Source organism: Stigmatopora nigra, chromosome 9, assembly GCF_051989575.1.
Source record: "Stigmatopora nigra isolate UIUO_SnigA chromosome 9, RoL_Snig_1.1, whole genome shotgun sequence".
Classification (NCBI taxonomy): Eukaryota; Metazoa; Chordata; class Actinopteri; order Syngnathiformes; family Syngnathidae; genus Stigmatopora; species Stigmatopora nigra.
In genome coordinates, this window is record NC_135516.1 from 6,044,330 (window position 1) to 6,065,467 (window position 21,138).

Genomic DNA, 21,138 nt, shown 5'->3' on the forward strand with positions numbered 1-21,138 from the left:
CCATATTTCAAATAAAAATATAGGCTTTCAAGGAATGTTTGTGTAATAATTCAGTGGAGTATTTTATTTTAAACATTTTATTCCATGCAGGAATGTTTGTCCACATTAATTAAATATTAAAACTCAGATAAACACTTAAAACCTGCAAAGAGAACTATTAAAAAGTAGTTTAACCAACGTTAACAATTTTTGAAACACTGGGTTAAGTAAAATTGAAGAGGTTGAATTATTAATCAAATACAAGGATTTTACCATGAACATGGGTTTAACTAATGAAAGTTGTTGACTCAGATATAATAAACATCACAGAGTAAGCAAGTTTTAGTTTCACAACAAATAAAATTTATTCAATTATATATTACAAGTATGTACAGGTCATGTAACAAGTAAATATTAAAATAGACATTTTTTTAGAACTATCGTTCAGCAAAAGGCATTGTTATGTTGAAAAAATAGTTTTTTGTTGTGATGTCACATTGAAACTGTCAAAGTTTTCTTTTCTTTTTTGACTCCCTCGTTCTCCTCTATGGACTCGAACGCACACGTGGGACGACACGCACGCACGCACACACTCACACACGAGGAGGCGAGTACACACGGCGTGGGATTTAGGAAGGTTGAAAAACGGCATGCACAGCGTCAAATTGTGGGGGGGGCAAACAGAAACAAAAAAAAGAGACATTGAAAAAGTGAAAAAAGCACACAAGGACATCACAGACAAAGAGGAAAACACTAAAAACAAACACTTTGGTCCATTAAAACAGGAGACGTTTACAATCAAAATATCTAGTACTTTTTTGTTGGTTGTTTTTTTTTTGTACAGCGCTTTTTTAAAACAATAATAATTACGTTTTTTTCCGCTATGTACAAATGCACAAGATTTTGTCTGTATAAAATAAGTTAGAAAAAATTAAGAGCACAATCTGTACACAAAAGTATACACACTCAACTTTGAAACTTTGTATTTGTGTGTCAGAGAAAGAGAGAGACCCTGCTTAACATGACACGGCATTGGCGCTGGAGGGTCTGACGTCCTCTCAGGTGCCCTGCTCTGGCCGACTGGGGGCCCTTTTGGTCTCCTGGACCAGCATCCCACTGGGGCGGGGTTGTAAGTGCTCCCCGCTGCACTGCCCTTTAAGTGCTTCACATTTTGACCTCCGTGGTAACAGGCGGTGGTGTGATGTGGCGTTGACGTTGGCTCATATGGGCGTGAGGTCAAAGTCATCGTTGACCTCCACGAGCGGGATATAGAACTCTGGGATTTCAAAGATGCTGGTGGATTTGTAGGTGGCCGGGTCGAGCTCCTGGAGCTTCAGCTGCCACTCCAGGCGCTGCACAGCATTCAGTGCTGCCGCCTCATGCTGCTGACGCATCAGTAAGCATGTCTGCAAAACAAAACAAAAATCATTTAAATGGAAATAATAACCGGCCGAGTAGTGTTTAACTTTAAAAGTCAAATGTTATGGAACAGTTAAAAAACAACAACCCAAAAATACTAAATAACTAGTGGTGACGCTTTTCGCAAAATCTGATGACATATTACTATAGCATACCTACCGTGATATTTCTAAAAAAAAAATTGCAGCCACCATCAAAAATACGGATAATATCAGAGACGGTATTATATAGCAAAGCTGTACTCACCACATATTTAACAGAGGTGATGCTGTCATCACACATAGAAAGTGCAAAGAAATAGTTTTTAAATTCAATGTTGAAACTGACCTTGAGCTTGTCGAACTTGTCGTCGACGTCTTGCAACCAGGACATGAATTGCCTGGCGTTAAATCGGTCTCGCACTGAGGTTTTTCCGTCATCATTCTGCAAAAACAAAATCAACCATGTCAAGAGGCTCATCCGAGGTGGTGCCCAGTCCATTTATTGGTTCTCACCTGGATGTCTTGAGGCATGTTGTAAACTTCGGCGTCTAACAACACGGTGCAAGCGCTAAATGGCAGAGTCTGATTTGCCAGCGTCCTCGCTGCCCTGTAGTGCACACGCAGGACTTCTTGCTCGTTGGACACGATAAGCTTTTCCTGCAAGAGGGAAGGAAGAAAACCCATCAACACCGCTACAAATCCTATAGTCAAACGTTTCCGGTTTCGGATTGCAGCATGGTCGAACCTTTTTGCATTCTCCACGTTCTACTCGGAGTTTGAATTGATTTTCTTAAGCTTTACTCCAAATCCCTCCCTACACTTGAAACAGCCATGAGGCGTAATAAATAATATACCGTATTTTCCTGACTATATGGCGCATCACATTTAAGGGCGCAGTGTCAGTAACGGGAGCTATTTCTGTATTTGACACACCAACACAAGACGCATCACATTTAAAGGCGCACCCACTAGATGGTGCTGTGCTAAAGGGAATGTCAACAAAACAGTCAGACAGTTCAGCCAAACTTTATTAATAATTACAAATCAGCTTTCAGACTCCATTCACTCCCAAAATGAGCAAGTGCACCAGAAGATGCATGGAACGATTGTATCCGAGTATATAGTGGTTGATGACAAGTAAATGTTGACAAACACCTAAGAAGATGGATTAAACAAAGTTAATGGAGTTAACCTTACCCGCTCGATGCTGTGCTGCAGGCGCAGTTTCATGCGTACCACCTCCTGCTGCTTGAACATCTCCTTCAGCTGGTCTGGTAATGATGGTGGTGGAGTTATCTGTTCGGGATATTTAGGTCATATGAAGCTCTAGTTCTGCATTTGATGGCAGGATAGTAATATTTGTGAGAACTTACCGTGGGAATACACAGCTTGCTCAGCGGGTTCCCATCTAAGAGATAGGAGCCATTGAACGTAACATACTCGTCATAGTACTGTGGTGGCTGTGGTGCCACGCTGCAGAGGACCTTGCGCTTCTCCTCAATTTTTCTCCGGATGTGGAGGAACTCGTAGTAGGGGTTAGCGCGTTCTGTCTGATAAGGCTCAATTTCCTCCAGCTTGACCGACGCCACAATGGCAGCGAGTGACTGTTGCTGGATGGGCTCGCCTCTCTCCCGTTCCTGGTCCTGGTCCTGCTGCAAGGCTGGGCCTGCTTGGCAGGAGGGAAGTTTGGGCATCTTTCTTTTACGTGGGTGCGGCACATGCAGGTCTACATCATCATCTGAGGAACGGAGCTTGAGTTTGGCACTGGAACAGTCAGACTCCGTTTCTCCGGACTGTGGGGAAGAGCTCCCTGAAGCACTGGTGCTGTTGCTACTACTACTGCTGCTGCTACTCAGGTCGCTGTGGCCTGCTGGCTGCATGGTTGCCAGACTCGACTCTTCAGCCAAGCACTCTGGCTTCCTCTCTGAGGACTCCACATCCATAGGCTCCGAGTGTGATTCGGAGGAAAACTCAGTCAGCTGCTCTTCAAGAGGAGCTTGAGGATTCTCAGTGTTCTGCTGAGCATCACACTTCTCTTGATCTTTAGCTGTGGTAGATCCATCGTCTAACGTTTCCATTGGAATAACACAGGGGGCTACATCAGGAGGGCTTAGATCCTGATCCTCTTGAGGACATTTGGATTCTTTATTTGGTAGAGATTCAGCCGCACTAACGGAAGGTACTGGGCTTTCCTCCATGTTAACACATTCGGGGACATTTTCTGCACTTCGGTGGTCAAAACTTTCTGTGGTTGTAGGTTTTTCCATTTGGTCACAAAGCTGGGCTGAAGAGACTGTTGGCGGAATATTGACAGGGATTACATCTTCAGTTTGGAGGCTTTCAGGTTTTGTGAGGTTTGGTGGTTCTGTAGAGATAGAGGCCGACAGTAGGTCAGAGTCCCTGCTGATAGCGTCCAACTGTGCGGCTGGACTTTCCAGGCAGGGTATATCCCTCATGACAGTGGAATCAGAGGATTCTACCGCCGGGCTATCGCAAAGGGTAAGATTTGGAGGCTCTCTGTTTGGTGAAGAGCAGCTGGCGGCGTCTTTACACTCTTCGATCGATTCAGAGTTTGAACACTGCTGACTGATGCCCACCTTGTCTCTTTCGGTCGAGACTTCCCTCATTCGTGGTACCTCTGAATGGGATTTGAGTAGACTGTTACTTGGCCTGGCGTCAATGGATGGTTTTGGATCCTCATCCAAGATGGCCCTGAGGTAAGGAGATTCATGTCTGCTGGAGATGGCCTGCCGCTGCGCATCTGGAAGCACGACGCTGTCCTTATCAAGAACCGATGGCAGTCTGGTGGCCTGGATGACAAGGGAAGATTGCAAGAATGTGGGCTGGATGTCAAGCGCCTCTGGGTTCGTGTCAGAGTCATATTCTACATGCTTGGGCGTCAACATCGCAGCCTGGCAGGAGTCCTCAGAACTGACAACAGACAGAAGAGACACGGACCTGGATACAAGGTTGCAGTGCTCGCCCTCGGGCCGCGGGGATCTGCTCAGGCAGTTCTCAACCGCCGACATGACCTTGGCGCCGATGACAGGCACACTTTTTCCATCAAGGGAAATTGTCCTGAGGCTGGAGACATCCTTCAGGGGTTTATCTCGGCCATGTGCTTCAGAAGCGTCTGAACTTTTTGAACGTAATAGCTCTTTGCTGAAGCACGCATCAGTCTTAGTTCTGTCTTTTGACCTGGATTTCCCAGCATCTGCCAGAGGTTTCTGCTTGAGTCTCTCTCGCTCCTTTTGTTTGATCTTCTCCAAGTGCTTTCGATGCCACTGCTCAATCTCTTGGTCTTTCAGGCTGAGCATCCGCTCGAAGCTTGTCTGCATTAGATCGTCGTTAACCAAGCGTTTCTCTTTGGGCCTGGCATCTCGTGCCCCCACAGCCGAGGTTTTCGTCTTGGGCTTTTCAGCATCTGTTTCATTGGCTTTAACTCTGCTAGTCTTGCTTTGCTGTGAGCGCTCTTTATGTCGTTCCTTGTCTTTGTGCCTGTCCAGATCTCTATCCCGCTCCCTCCTGTCCCGATCTTTCTCTGGCGTCCTTGTGACCTCCTCTTTGGATTTTGCGTATGAAGCCTTCCCACTTTCAGAGAGATAAACCTTCTTCTCTTCTAAAAGTAATTTTAGATTGGAACTCGAGGAAAAAGTTCCATCTTTTAGCTTTTCCTTTCTTTTCCGGTCACAGTCTTTTTCTTTGGAACGATCAGATTTGCCGTGATCAGTGGTTTTATCCAATGGCTTGACTTTTTTATCAGAGCTAACACGATCCTTTTCTCTGTGATCCGTGATGCCATAGTCTCGATCAATCCGTTTGTCCTGTTTATCGCGACCCTTTCGACTGTCTTCATGCTTCTTGGCAGAAGATAAAGACTTGAGTTTGTCGCCATCCTTATAGTTTTTATCATTTGTTAGGTGGCAGGAAGCGGTTGCAGATCGCTCTTTTTCTTTCCAGCGCTCCAACTGAGTCTGTGGTTCCACTCTGTCTGTGTGCTCTGGCTTGAGCTTTTTTTCCTTGTCCGAATGCCTTCTCTCCATTTTTTCTGGCTCCTTCTCTTTTCCTGGGAGCCGCTTTTCTGTTTTCTCTCGCAAAGTCTCCGGATGTTCCTGATCAGCTGAAAGTGTTACGGGCTTCTCATCCGTCTCCTCTTTTACATTGTTGCTCTTCAGCGGCTCAGCATCTGGAACTCGCCCGCCACTCTCGCTTCTGTCGTCGCGCTCTCTAGGCCTCTCCTCTCTACGCTCTTTTTTCACCGCCTTGTCCTTGTCATCCCTCGGCCGCTTGTCTTTGCTGCTAGAATGTTTCTCTTTGGCGGTTTTCTCCTCCTTGAAAGGGGAGCCGTCAGACATTCTCTGTAAAACGCAGTGCTCCTCCACGTCACGTTTCACAGGCAGCACATCGTCCGTCTCATCGCTTTTGAAAAAGTTCTCCTTCCAGAACTCTCTGTCAAACTCCAGATTCCTGTGGCCATCCCTTCTGGCGTCTTTCTGCCTGCGGCGACTGCGCTCCGCCTCATATTCTTTCCTATGTTTGTCTTTCTCTTTGTGTTTTAATTTATGTTTCTTTGCCGTTTTGCCATCAGGATCTGTTTTACGTACTGAGCCCTCGTTACTTTCTGGAGCAGTGGCGTCTCTGACTGGGCTGGAACGTCCATCTTCGTGCTCGCCATCCCTCTGATGATGCTTGCTCTTTTCCTTGTGCTTGTGGGCTTTGGTGCTGGAGCCTTCCGTGGAGAAGTCGACATCAGAGTAATGGTTGTACTTGATAGCGTCGGTAGGACACGAGCTATTCTCCTGCTTGAGCGGGGTGTGCTTGTCAGCCAGGCTGTGGTTTAGTTTGGGCGGTTTGATGGCCGACAAATGGAAGAGGTGTACGGATGAGTCATCTTTAGGACTGAAAGACATCTTGAAGGAGTCCTCCTCGTGGACCTTGTCTGTGCTTTCTGACACAGTTGCTAACTGGAGGACAAGTGTCTTACTGTTTTCCTTTCCGTCCTCTTGGTTTTCCTTGTTTTTATTCTGGGTCTTGTTCTTCTTCTTGACTTTGCCCTTGTCTTTCTGTTCACTGCTTTCCTTTTTGGTCCTGACACCCTCCGAGCTCTGGGAACAGGTAGGTGAGCTCTTCTTATCAGGGAGACTCTCCCGCTCGTCACTGGAGGTGTCAGAGCTACAGCGCACTCGAGGCATCTTCGGCTTTTTGCACTTGGGAGTGTCTAGCTTGGCAAGCTGCTTCCCCGTGTTACACTCCTTGTCCTCCTTTTCCCTTTGCCGCAATTCCCGTCTTAGGATATGTCGGTCACTGAGTGCTTTATTCAGGTCCTCCTCTTCTTCCTCATCTTTGAACTCATATTCGTCCAAGTCCTGCATGCACGACGACGACTTTACTTTGGCATCGGAGTCTTTTTCCGTGTCGGAGTCATCCATGTTGTCATCCATGCTGGATGGGTTGACAGAGGGTGGGTCTTCAGAGTCTGATATTGGATGAGAAGATACTTCATTGGGTAACTGTGCAAAATATAACTCACATTCAGATTTTTAAAGGATGACGCTGGTTCTACACTTCACTATGTACAATATGTAACAGAAAACATAAGGTTCATTATAATTTCTTTTTCTAAAGGATAACAGTGTCAAGAAATTATTTGGGTGGCGCTGAGTGCTATCCCAGCTGACTTTGAAAAGGGCAGTTTTTGCTCTTTCTTGAGGGCTATGGAAAGATTCTCAACTGAACTGCTGATTTCTGAACACGTCTGTGAAATAGGCCTTTTGCATTATAACATACTAACAAAAATTACATGTTGTTGCATATATGTATATCCATTTACCTGAAGAGCTATCATCTTGGTCTGAGAGCACCACCTCTCCTTTCAACAGCTGCTCCAGCTCCTCCGAGTCGGCTACATCGACAGGTCGCTCACCGCGCTTATTGGCCTGAAAGGCGTCACCACCGTGGCGGAGAAGCAGCTTGACAATCTGATAAAATGTATATGATAAGTCTGCTGACATGCAGACATGCGACTTTGGTAAATTATTAGGCCGGTCTTACATTTTTATGACCACTACTGGATGCATCGTGAAGTGGTGTGTCGTCATCCAGACCCTGCGTGTTGACCTCCGCGCCAGCTGCTATCAACACCTTAGCGACATCGTAGTAGCCGAGGTTACAAGCTTCGTGAAGTGGTGTCCAACCTGGCCGAAAAATCAAACAATTTAATGAGACATAAATGCATTACAATTTTTTGCATTACAATTTACAGGCACAAGTTCGCACATACGCAAACGTCCAAAAAAGACGAGCCATTGGTATTACACTTATATATTTGACATATGCATATTTGACTTTCTTATTTAACTTCTTTAATGTATGCAAAATATATATTTGTTTATTTACATACAATTATGCAGTGATAATTTTACAATTGGCACACTGCGAGTCCCAGGGATTCGCTTGTCTGAAAACTGTGCGTCCCAGGAAACTTGTCACGAGTCCCAACATACTACGGATGCAAATAAAACATGGTTTAGGGTTAGGGTTTATTTATCATTGTACTAGTCTTTCAGCTCGTAGATCCTCCTCTCTTTGCAGCCAAAAGTCTTTTGAAATGTGCGTATTTTTCCTTGCTTCCCCCGTTTTGCTTCATGATCATCGATCGAATCTTCTGCAGTTCTTTTCTTACTAGTTGTATTTTTTAACTGCGAAATAACTATCCAGACTGTTTTGCTTTTTCTGAAACATTTTTTATCTTTCTTACACTATTACGAAACTCTTGCTATCGCTTTCTCTCCTTCGTCTGCTAGTGTCTGCTAGTCTCGTTCACGCGAGAATTATTTCGCAAAGATTATGTGGAATAAATTGGTTTGCTATCGGATATATGTGTTTTGGTTTTTTTTTTTGATAAAAATTTCTTTGCGTCCGAAAAAAGCACATTACTTGAAATTGTGCGTCTGGAAGAAAAGCTGTGCGTATCAGACGCAGGACGCAGAGGTAACGAGAACACTGTTATGTAATTAAGATTACATTTACTGTTTCAACATTTTTTTAAATCAACTAAAACATTAAAGCAAAGGGAAACACATAAAAAGTGAAGTGTCAACTAAATGGGTCTGTTGGGGGCTCTGTAATTAGGTCACCGCACCTGCAAAGTCCTTTACATTGACATCAGCTCCCAGGCTGATGAGCTCCTTCACTTGTTTTGCATCGCCCCGGATGGCAGCCATATGCAGGGGGGTTTCACCGCGCTCATTCCGCTTGTTGACCTTGTCCTTCTGTCGCGACGAGGCGCTGCTGGGGACTTTCTTGGGGACAGGCGTGGTATGCAAGGGATGACTAGGCGTGGAATCTGTAACAAGCATATAGGTCAGACAGAGATAAGCTTTTTTACAAATAATTATGACGTAAATAGAATCTTAATAATCAGAAGCTTTTGACACAATCTTTGCTTATATCTTATGACATAGTGAATACAAGCTCATGTGATATGTATGGCATGGCAATTTTGCTTCAGCTGCAACATGGTGATGCAGTTCACCCTCTATTCAAGTTTTCGCTAAGACAAAATACAAAAAAGAGGCACTGGTGTCACAAACCTGGACTGTTGGCTGTCATTTGCATGAGCAGAGCCATCTGCTTACGCTCAGATAGCGGGTAGCCAAATAAAAGGTTGGGGGCTTGGGACTTCTTGCCACTGGCCTCCTTTTTCACCTTCTTTTTATCTGGTCCATCCTTATCTGGAAAACAAATGAAAAAGCAAAATATTAAAGACAGAGGCAGAGTCCTATGTGTCTACTAGTACAGACCCTCCACCTTGTATCTAAAAGCAGATTACAAGTATAAGAGGTAAGAAAGAGAACGCAGCCCCCCGGTATCATTATTTAACCACCACCCTCTGATCAGTGACAACAGACATGCGTGGAAGGATGCAGGGTGAGAAAACACACACACGTGCATGTGTGTCTGCAGTCGACGAGGCAGGAAGAAAAAAAAAAAGGGTTGGAGCGAGAGAGCGACTCGTGGAGGGCAGCTCAGCAGCATTTTTAGCAACAGTGGATTACCTGCGTACGTCCGGCAGGGGGCCGCTAATCTCTCCCCCCAGGGCTCAGTAGACTGGCCTGGGTCTGACTCATCTGTGGTGCAAAGCATCGTGGGAAAGCACGACATTAAAACGCTCGCCACTTATATACACACACGCACACTATGTATGAGTCATGGCAGAATAACACGACATAAAGGAATAGAACCCCAGCATCATTCATTCATTTTCTCCTGCTTATGTGAAGTCAGATCATAGCCGCTTCAGCTGGCAAGCCTAGAAATCCTGTTCCCGGGACAGGTGGGAGACATCATGTCCCCAGCGTGTCTTAGGTCAGCCCTACAGCGTTCTCCCAGTGGAATGCGCCTGGAGCACCTCACCAGAGGACGGGAGGCATCCTAATCAAATGCTGAGCCACCTCAACTGTGTTATCTAGATTCAGGGAAGCAGCAAACTCTATACTGATTTCCTCCTGGATTACTGAGCTTCTCACCCCATAGGTAAGAGAAAGCTCGGACACCCTGCGGAGGAAACCCGTTTCAGGTGCTTGTATACTGGATCTTGTTATTTTGGGTGTGAGGCCAGGAATGTAGATAAACTGGTAAATAAAGAGCTGTGCCTTTCGGGTCAGCTTCTTCACCACGACGGCCCCCCATCTTTCTGGCATGCTCTCGCTCCATTCTTCTTTCAATTCTTTCAACAAGACAACAAGATACTTCAACACTTCCACTTGGGGAAGGAGCTCATCCCTAACCCGGAGGAGGGATGCCAAATCTTTATGACAAGCATCAATCGTCATGAAAATTGTTTTGTCAAAAAAAGTAGTGATCTACGTGTCTTCCATTACTCAGAAACATCATACGTTAATCATGAATTCCTTACACATGGTACGTGAATACTGCACAGGGTGCAAAGTAACAGTCTTTTTAGTATAGTTCCAATAAGTGAGTAAGAACCACCTGGAATAGGAATGATTAAAACTTGAGAAACCACAAGATTTGCAAACTAATTTATAGCACCCTATTTTTGGTTGTAGTGTAGTGTATTAACACCAGGTAAGTCTACAGTTTGCTTTCTTTGGTCCACTTATTGGGTGCCAGTTCCACTTCAGTTTGCAAGCTACTGAGGATTTGGCAACAAACCTGCAAGTGCAAACATTGTTCAGGATTTGGACAACGGACTGGGCGGGGTAACATGGTAAACTACAGAGGTAAACCATCAAGGCGCCAAGAGCTTGTAGCACCTGTGCTGATTGCTATGACTCATCCAACTACAAGAGAGTCAGAAGGTTGCAACGTCAACTTTCTATGTAAATATTGAGCCCAGGTGCAGCCGCTTTGACACAAAGCAAATCGCAGCCAAAAGGTGGGCACCGAAAACCTTTTGGCTTTGGTCAAGACCAAAAGGTGTCAAACCAATTTCATAAATCTCTCAAGAGGGTACTTTTCATTCGAGCCAGTACAGCACAGACAGTTTAACCAATGAATTTTCAGCTGGACCAAGCAGCACTTGACTGCAATCATCTGATTACACTTGCAGGAGATCAGATTGGTGAAAAGGTGTCCTCTTCTTTGGTTTGAAGGAAAACCTCCACCCACTGAATCCAACTTAGGTTTAAACAAAACAGTGGGGGAAAAGATCAATGAAATAGATGCATAATATCTATTTTATTTTTTAATATCTTGATATTAATATTGACAAAACCCATGACTAACTACTGAACCTTCCCAAATAATAGCAACGAAACCCTAACTTTTGCACTTGCAGACTTAGAAACACAAGAAATTGTTCAACAACAGAACACTAAGATAAGAACGAGAACATGGAAAACCTGCTGACAGCATGGTTCGTGGGCAAAAAGAAGAAGAGGTTAAGACACCTTACCGGTGTCGGAATCTCGCTCCTCCAATGTAGCCCGCGGTGGACTGTTTGTAAAGGACAGCTTGCGTTTCATGGATGACTTCAGTTTGACTTCCTTTCCCAGCAACTCGCTCCGGTCCAGCTTGGGCGTTTTGGTGAAGGGAGTCAACTTGTCTTTGCACTGTTTAGGTAGTTGACAAAAAGAAATACAACTTACTGAATGTAAACAGAGCATGCAAAATTAGTCTCTGGCTCTGACTATATGACCCGTTTTGATGTTGCGACTTAAACACCTAAAAAAAGGAACGTGGCCTATAAGTCCTATACCCTTATTACAACTAATTAGCCAACATTTGTGAAAAATGTTGTTATAATTGTAGCTTAATTGTTTTTTTGTTTATGGAGGTATTGTACCTTAATCAAAAATTTAGTCTGGTTGACACTAGCTAGTCTCACTGTCCAAAAACACATTCAAGATCAAATCCTTCCCAACATTGATGAAAATAAACATACTTGAAATAAGTGTGCCGATTTAAAAAACAAAAAGTCAAAGTAGGAAAAGTGAAGTGGACTGGTGACTCAAACCAGGGACTGTTGACTGTAGAGTGTATGTTTCGGTGTTTTTTTTCTTCTTTTTACATGGCTGGGGGAAAAGCCGTTGACATATGGAATGTGCGGGAAAACAGAAGGCAATAATTATGGAATAGAGTGGCTAGAATTTCATGGCAGTCACTATGAATACAGAAGTGATGTTTTAATGTCACCAAAGAATGAATGTCTGACTTTAGGACTACGAGCCATTCCTAAAAATAAAACCAAAATGGGGCAACATAGGGATAATAAAGATTAAGGAACCATTGCCTTGGAAAGTACCTTCTTTCCCGCTTGCTTTTCCACCATGGAGCCATCTCTGTCGCTCCCAGGTTTGGCCATGGCGTGACATCCAACTAGCTGCGACAGCTCCGGCTCAGCAGGGGCATCATGTACCTGAAATCAAATGAAAATTGTAGGTAGCCGTGGGCAATAACAATAATTGTTATCAGGATTTCAGTCAAGTCAGTCAATATCAATCATTATCATAATAACAATCAAATCTTTTGTCTATCATATTTGAAAGTTAAATCTTCTGTGAATACGTAAATAAATAAGACTACTTATTCCCTCCTTACACTATGAAAAGTGATAATAAAAGCTGAAATTTTGACAGACATCTTTATTTTTTTATAAATTTGCCTTCAAACCAAAGTTGCGGTGCAACAATAAATAAATAAAATAAGCAACTAAAGTCATCACCATTGGCAAGGAGAGAATTTGCATCTCACAAAAAGAAATGCATTAAAAAGTTGGACAAACTTAACCTTTTTAATCCAAGTTAACAAATTAACAAGACAAAGTACAACCTTCAAGTTGGTGCCATTGGAAGATCTGCTATTAGTCAGCAAAGTGACTTCTATCAGCACAGAGGAAGAAGGCAGCCACCAACCTTAAAGCGATACTGGCCACTTTGCAGAAAACAAGAGTGGTAAGGGCCAGCATTGGCAACTATAATTGCGGTGGTGTGAGGGCTCTCTTGCCAGCTGGCCCGACCAGCACCGTCATTGACCTTAGGCCATTTCAAGTCTGTTCAAAACCTCAACAGTTCAAAAGACAGCCAAAATCATCTTGGGAAGATCATACTGGCCATTTGAGGGATGTGTATTATTTATAACATCAAGTGCAAAAATTGTGATGTGAAAAGGTCACCAAGACTGGTTCTCTGGTCCCATGAAAAATAAATGTTTTAAAGGGAAAATGCAGAGAAATAGCGGTAGGTAGTCTCTCAAACCTGCAATAGTAGTTGGTGTATTCCACAAGTTTTCATCCAACAGCTATCACTCGCAATTCCACCCAATTTCTTACATTGCATATTTTATTAATGTTAATAAAAATAACAAAAGCCTTCCTTATTTTTTTTCCCATAGGTATTGTTTTATCATTTTTAAAGTGTTGAGGACGCGAGTAGTCAAACTATTCAACGCAGTGCTGCAGCGGGAACGAGTATTAATTCCAGCCCAACAAGAGTACATCATTTCAACAATCTGGTATCATAGAAGTGCAATCAGTTGCTTGCAGTCAGGGGTTACCTATTTCACCATAAATATACTTGGTAAAATTGTCTGTGCTGGATTGGTTGGAACAAAGACAAGAAAACACTGTAGCCCTTGAAGACCAATTTGCCCACCCTCGGTTTAGGGTTGTAGTATTCAAAATCATGGATAATAATTCAATGTAGCATGTCTACTTGTGAAAAATCCGAGTTACAAAACCACTTTTGTAACAAATTATTTTTGTAAGTAGAGGTTCCACTGCATATCCTGATAATCTCAACCACCAGGAATTAATAATTACTCATTTTCAATGACTACCCTGTCATTATGACAACTATGAGTGGTTTACAGGTACCACGTTGGCAAGGATAACACAAACACAGTATAGCTCCAATGCATGGTCTCAGGTTGGTGGACTAATTGGGGTGGATGTCGGGTTGGCGCAGCTGTATGAGAAGCACATGCAGTATAGTAACTCGATCCTGCAGCTGCAGCATGGGACGAGGGCTAAGAATAGCAACAGGGGCCTGACACGCAGCAGAGCGATGAGCAGCCGCAGTAGCACCAAGGCAGACGTTGGACATCGTGTGCAGCACAAAGGAAAACACGCCTGACATCAAGGCACAAAAAATGTAATATCGCGATAGCAACAACATCACGGGCACAGCAGACTCAATGCAATGACAAACAGCACATCACGTGGTTCTAGCCTTGTATCGTGTCAGGCTAAGTGGTGGTGTAGGAGTGGAGAGAAGGTGGGTGGGGGTGTGCGTCCCTTCCCAGTTGCCGCCTCCTCCTCCTCCACCACTGACTCTCTAATGAGGAGCAGGACAAAGGCAGGCACCAAAAGCCTGATTACTACAGGCGAGAGTGAGGGAGAAAAGGGGCCAGGGCAGCAACAAAGGCCCGCAGAGATCCAGACGCACCTATAGCGTGACGGCACACAGTGTATCAAGCCAATGCCAGTAACACGTTATTCGAAATGTGTGGTTTCATGAGGAACGCTCTCAAGATGACACAAAGGAATTGCCTTCCAACAACATACATGACTAAACAGCATATCAGAGCCAAACTAGCACTTAACATGTGAGACGCTGATCGAATCTAGCTTTGTTGGGAATAAAACAACCCCAGAGTAATTACCCTTTGACTGTCAATACTAGATATTCAATATTTAAAAAGGTTAAGACACACAGATACATTTTTTTAGTTGTGTTCTTTTTTCAAACCATAAGCTTTACTCTAAACTGAGAACATTTTAACGGAGGACGTGTTCCAAATTTCAGTTTTAATTATTGCTGTATTTAGTGTGGGATTTTAATAATGTTCATTCCTAATAAATACTACAGTGAGACTGCTATTTTTTCTTCTTCTTTACGATGCATATTTTAGCTTGTGTGATATACTTAGTAATAACTGTGCAAAAAATATGATATGGAGTTTGAATTTAGCAAAATGCCTGCGATACGTTAATATAGCAAGGTTGATTTAACAGTCATTCATTCATTCACTGAACAGCTTCATCCTAATTAGCGTCACGGGGGTGCTGGAGCCTATCCCAGCTGACCCCAGGCCGTAGGCGGGGGACACCCTGAATAGGTGGTCAGCAGATCACAGGACCCCAAAGCTGTGAGGCCAACGCCCTGACCACACAATCCAACGGGCCATCTGATTTAACAGTTGGGTAGGTGATATGTCTCGCCTTAAAAAAAAACATGTTTGGGAAGCATTTGGGGAAAAAAATCCAAGTTCAATAAGTTTCAGTTTAAATTTAAAAAAAAAACTTTGGATGCAATCCAAGCACATGCGCCGATGTGATATTTTAACACCGATTTCATTTTGCAGCCACACAAAACCAAAATGTTACCTTGTGAAAACTTAAGATGACCCGTAACGTTGGGCATTGTCTTTGTACATCAAGTTCGGATTGTCTCTCTGACCAACATTAAAAAAAAATCCAAATATAACATTGTAATACATTTTTTTTATCTGATTCAGATTAAAGTTGAAAGGGTTACCAACATGGGGATTATCTGCGACAAGAGAAATACTTTATAGTATGCACGGTCTGCCGCAAAGTAAAAGATGGCTACTGCAAAACCACAAATCCTGTTGACCCTCCCTTGTCCTTGTGAAAAGCAAGATGTGCTGTGCTTAGTTTTGCAATATTTTGCTAACTTGGCAGGGCAATTAGACCACAGCCAAACCCTTTAATAAAGGTTTGTTTTAACACAACAGCGAAAAAACATTTGAAACATGGTGAGTCAGTATCCTGACTGATATTGTCAATCAGAGTGTGACAAGTCATAACACATTTCAAACCTTCCTTACAAATGCAAGTTATATACTTATGTTGTGATTTGTTTCCAACTACACAAGGTGTTTGGCTAATTGGTCTGTAGCATTGATGAACAAGAACTACTAAGAATTGTAGTACACCTGAGATCAAACGTTTGGAGACACTCATCCTAAAGAATGATGGAATGCCTCAAAAGTTTGAACGACAGGTGTACACATTGATCGTTTACATTTCAAAAGTGTATGGCTTACTGTCATGCTACAGCTCATCATTTCTGATCATCTAGGAGCACCCAGGAAAGCCTGTGATCTTTCCGCAAGTTACTCCAACAAGCACTGGCAGGTCCTCCTGACCAAGTGCCTGAGGAAAAACAAAATCACTTGGTAGAATGGATGCGGTGAGTGACTTTCATGAGCCAGGACTATTGATGCAAACAACTTTGCCAATGTTGTTTAGGTGGCAAATAGTCCTCCAACAATACCATGTCTTAATTAGCCACAGGTGAAATGTCCATTAAAGTGACCTTATAGTAGACAAATGCAATGCAATTGTTGGTTAATGATCAGATATGCTGCCAGGGGGACACGGACAAAAAGGCCTTTTCTGGAGATTATGTGTTAAAACTAAGGAGGTAGGAGTGCATTAGTGTAAAGGTTAGGACGCAGGCTTGAGAAATGCCATCATTATAAAGCAAGGCCAGTTCACATGACTGGAAAAAAATTGCAGTTCAAAAAGAAGATCAGGTTCACTGAATAAGAAACACGAGTGAATTTAATGCATTAAAAGAATTACAAATACCAAGCAAGAAAGTAACCTTTCATGTGTGCTCACATTCAAGCATGCATTCACTTCACTGGGATGCTGCTGCCATGGAAGGAAGGCACTTCCAGACCTGCTGAGGGGAACTGCCTTGCCTATGAGACATTAGAACAGTGTGCATAATATGATATGTACCCCTGACCCTTCAATACAATAATAACCTAATTCACCTGCATCTTTATGCGCAACCATGTTGTCACGCTAACAACATTTCGACTCCACATACATTAAAATATCAGATTTTTTTTTAAAAAGTAATGTGTGTGGGGGTACTTTACTGAATTCCAGTTAGGTTTCTTCACTGAGCCACAACCCAATTCAAAAATACAAAAACAAAATCAAAAATAATAACTTACTTTCTCCTCTGACCCAGTTTCAATTTTGTATTCCATGATGAAACCAATCAGAACTCCTCAACATGCTCCTTTTCCTTTGAGGCATTTGAGTAATGAGTACAATGAGTCTCGTCTCTCTCATTTTTTAACTTGATAAGATTCAATCATTTAAATGGTATGTGAAAAAACATAAGTGTATGCCTTAAGGATAAACTCACATTCATGTATGTGTATATATATTAAATTACAAGAGTGACTTTTTGAATACACCAGCAACTCTCATATGTTGTGAAGATATATTCTTCAATCCAGTTTGTGTCCTGGGTACAGTTAATTTCTCCTATAACACCACACAGTATTCCTGCAACCTGTCAAATGATCAGTCAGCAAGGCAACATGTAGGCACAGCAACCTATTACAAGATCAGGCGCGACAAAAACAACAACACTCCGCAGCGTATATACTCCAGCGAGCGCGACTGGTCCATGTTGTGTAATCAGCATGCTCCTCCCATTTCAACGCACATGCAAGCCTTTAACACACCCTCTGGAAAACAGCTACATGCAGTCTCGATCTTGTAAATATGCTCTGCTACTTTAATTGCAGTGCGTAATTTCCACAATGCATTGAGTAGCTGGTGATGTCATCAGGGTCTAGTGCAGGCTACAGTTTAAAAGCTTTTTATTCATGAATGGCAGGGGATTTTCATAATAAATATGATATTTATTTTGACTTGAATTTGAATTAATTATCTGTCAGGTCAATGAAAATCAATATATCAGGGCTCCCAACTCTGGTCCTTAAGGACACCTATTCTCTCTCCTGAAACTCACCTGAATCAAATGATCAACTCCTAAGCTATCTGCCCACAAGCCCAATAACAATCCCAGCTATTTCATTCAAGTATGTTGGAGAAGGGGGATACAAAAAACAGAATGGATAGCTGACCTTGAGGACCGGGATTGGTGACCACTGCACTTTATCAAAGTGAATGGAGCTTAAAAAGTAGTTTCCTTCATCTGTCTTATAGAAGTCAATTGATTCCGTATATAGGGACAAATTATGGACATAACGCCTGCAACCTTTGCAAGGATACAGACTACGGAAGATAAATGAATTAATAGTAACAATTTGCTTTTACTTCTTGTTGGCAATGGGTGCACAAAAACAGAATCCCGTAGTAAGCATTTTCCCAGCCAATGGCCAGAACTGTTTATATTTTTATCATGTTTTTTCTAAATTAATAGTTGGCTAGAAACTAGTTCAAGGTGTACCCTGCTTCTTTTTAAGTAGTACGTAGGAATGGGTGGAGAAGATACCAAAAGTGACATAGCAATAGCGACAATCTATTCAATTTATAAATTTGATCTTTTTCCACTCCCTCGTGATCAAATCAATTTCCTTATGTAGATCCTTATGTAATTGTCCCTTGGTCAATGGGCTATTCTCCATCCAACTTAAGAGGCTTAAAGTCTGGTGGCTATATTATCCTTGTACTGCATCCAGTTTATACTAGTGCACACACAGACAAGTAGGTTTGTGTAAGCTATCCATGATAAATCTGACATTCCTGTGTGCATGGATGAACTCAGATGCTTTAGGCTTCCACCTTCATGTTAATCTAGCAGCAGCCACCAGTCAGGTTAAAAGCACTTCACTAATCAAACAATCTTTTTTTTATCAATTATCAATAAGATAAGAGATGCAACTAGAGCAGCAAAAAATATGGAGCCTGAATTTAAAATTGACTTTAAAAGTTGAAGCATACTGGGATATTTGGTTAATTTTGTCCCAGGACTCAAAGTTGTATTTTTAAATTTAACTTGTTCCACTTAAATTATCCAAATCCAATTAATCAAATATTTTTCATATTTTTGGAATTTTCTATTAAAGCATGATCAGAGTCATGAGTGGAATATATTTTCTTGAAATACACATTATGATGAATGAATTAGACAAACCTTTTTCCTGCAATGTTAACCAGCTCTGTCGTCCAGTAACAAGATGTGTCCACTATTTAGGGAAAGAAAAAAAAAATCAAAAGCCGCTAAGATTACGAACCTTTGAAGAACATCTTGAAGGTGTGTGAGGTGTGTACTATGGACATGCTTTGTTTGACGGCCAAAAAAGGTCAGCACTCCATTTGGCCAGCTGTGCAGTGACGTCTCAGAAACCCTCTGTAGTCCGCATCATTCATCCAATGGAAATTTTAACATTTGCTTATACTGTCGATAAAGTGGTTCTACTTAAAAGACAAGTAATAACTCTGGTATTCATTTGATTTCCATCATTGCATCTCAAAATGGTCTTTTTGTGCATTGCTACACACTTAGCATTGACCAACACCCAAATGTTTTTTATATTGTTTTCCAAAGCACTCAAGTATGGAGATGCAGGAATTATACAGTTAGAGGGATGGTACCTGAAAAAAGTGCAGTGAATTCTGCCTATTCATGTACACATTTGGAATTTTCCCACCAAACGTTGCACTAATTGGCATATTTTTGAATATCTGAACACAATGTGGAGTACAATTCAGGTGGCTACTGCCAGTTGTCAATGCATATTTAAAAAATATGTTTCTGGAATAAATTTTTAAAAAAATCAAGAAATTTCTAATAGAAGGGATCAATTATATGCAATTCTGAAAATTGACTATGTACTGCTGTGTGATTAATCCATTTTATACACTGGTTTGGACTTAATTGACAGGATGTATTTAATTGATTTTAGCAGCTTCTATTGTTAAAGTAATTTTAGGTTGGCCAGAGGCATGTAGAGTATATAGGCCATGCCTTGACATGCATGCATACTCCCAGAGAATTTTGTAAATTGTCAAATCGGTAAAAAATATTTACTATTTCGTCTTTAAATGTCATTGACATTAATCATGTGGCTCCTTACAAATCCTCCATCTGTGAATTTAAATGAGTTAGTCACATGGAGACGTCCTTCCCTGACAATCCTCCAATGGCAAATGGATTGGACGTTTATCCCTGTCGAAGGCAGCAAATGAGTAGGGTTTGTGTTGACATACATGTCTCACAAATGACAGAACTTATTGGTGTGTGTTTGGAGTGGATGGGGTTCAAAAGCTTAGTTGGAGAAATAAAACCAAAATGAATAAAGACCAAAACAATGGCAAATATTTTGTTTTTATATTGTCAATGCCATTTGATTTTTCTCTGAGAAGAAATTCATATAGCCAACTCGCCAAAGCGCACTTTCAACCTTGGAGGTTTGTGCATTTTTATTGACTATAAAAGGTGACAGTTTGCAGACAGACAGTTTTGTGAGTGGCAGCCATGACAAAAAAAGGACAGGCGGCTTTTGTATCAGGAGGTAACACACCCCCCATAATGTCAAACCAAGCTGGCTGAGGTTATCTGGGTATTTCAACACTACGATATTTTTAATAGCTTTGCAAGACATTAGATTTAGTATTTTCTGTAAAAGTCAGAAGCCACCTTAAACACATGAGCGGTGACACGTTTCTTCTGAAAAATTGCCAGTTTGCTGACATTACGCTGCGCGCTGACACTGAATAGAATATGCGTGTTAGTACATAATCGAATATTAATTTGAGTGCTAAACATTAGGCCAAAACATGCAGAGGTAACCGAGACAAAAGCCCCACTACCACCGCAGACCCTCAGCAGTGTATCCCCCACATCCCCTCCCCTCATCCCCAGCTAGGTAGCTAACTGATCTTAGCTCCACGACTTCAACCCTGTCAAAAGACATTGCACCCTGCCTTCTTTTTGCAACCCCGACAAACTTTCTCCCGTGTCCTTTTACTAAGTATGAGTGTTGTGGATCTATCAAAACGATCAAACGTGGCATCCTGACATAAGGAAACGTCAAAAGAGGTTCCCCTCACGTAGGTTACGTCAGTTTAGCTTGGCGCTCTTAGCCATACACGGGGCTAACGGCAACTAGCACCATTCCTCCTCGGCGTCCGTCGAATAAACAACAAGCAGCCCGGTGCCTTACCTTTTACGCTGCCAGCCGTCGACTCATCCACGGGTGGCTCGACGTGAAACCGTTGATCGTTCGTCCCCCCCACCCCAACCCGCCCCCGTTTGCAAACAGGGGGAAAAAGCTCGGACGTTAACCGTAGCCTACGGCGGTGTGACGTTCATCGCCGCCTTTTGAAAACATCGCAGCCAGTTCGTTCGTCCTCCTCCTCTCCAGCCGAGAAAAAACAGCATAAACACACCAGCGGGATGTGTGATTTGTCCGTGGGAGACATGTGACATTGTCTGGCTTTTCTAATTGGCCTGTGGGAACCCATGTGACCCAGCTCTACACGCAGCTTAAAAAG

General features: G+C 42.5%; 1 protein-coding gene across 4 annotated transcripts; it reads right to left on the reverse strand.

Annotated features, from left to right (window-relative positions):
- Positions 1-319: 319 nt before the first annotated feature.
- On the reverse strand, positions 320-21,054 carry ankrd12 (ankyrin repeat domain 12). 4 transcript variants are annotated; one of them, XM_077723817.1, is made up of 15 exons: positions 20,808-21,054; positions 18,776-18,827; positions 16,492-16,574; positions 12,148-12,261; positions 11,299-11,455; positions 9,437-9,508; positions 8,972-9,112; positions 8,521-8,724; positions 7,431-7,573; positions 7,210-7,357; positions 2,753-6,855; positions 2,577-2,675; positions 1,893-2,036; positions 1,726-1,821; positions 320-1,385 (listed from the first exon to the last, which is right to left on the reverse strand). In XM_077723817.1, the coding sequence occupies exons 4-15, from the start codon at positions 12,205-12,207 to the stop codon at positions 1,200-1,202; spliced, it is 5,553 nt and encodes a 1,850-aa protein (XP_077579943.1). In that variant the 5' UTR covers positions 12,208-12,261; positions 16,492-16,574; positions 18,776-18,827; positions 20,808-21,054; the 3' UTR covers positions 320-1,199. The 4 variants fall into 4 exon arrangements, with proteins under 4 accessions (XP_077579943.1, XP_077579942.1, XP_077579941.1 ...); XM_077723816.1 differs by lacking the exon at positions 16,492-16,574; XM_077723815.1 differs by lacking the exons at positions 16,492-16,574; positions 18,776-18,827 and having other exon boundaries at positions 20,808-21,053.
- Between the last annotated feature and the right edge of the window lie 84 nt (positions 21,055-21,138).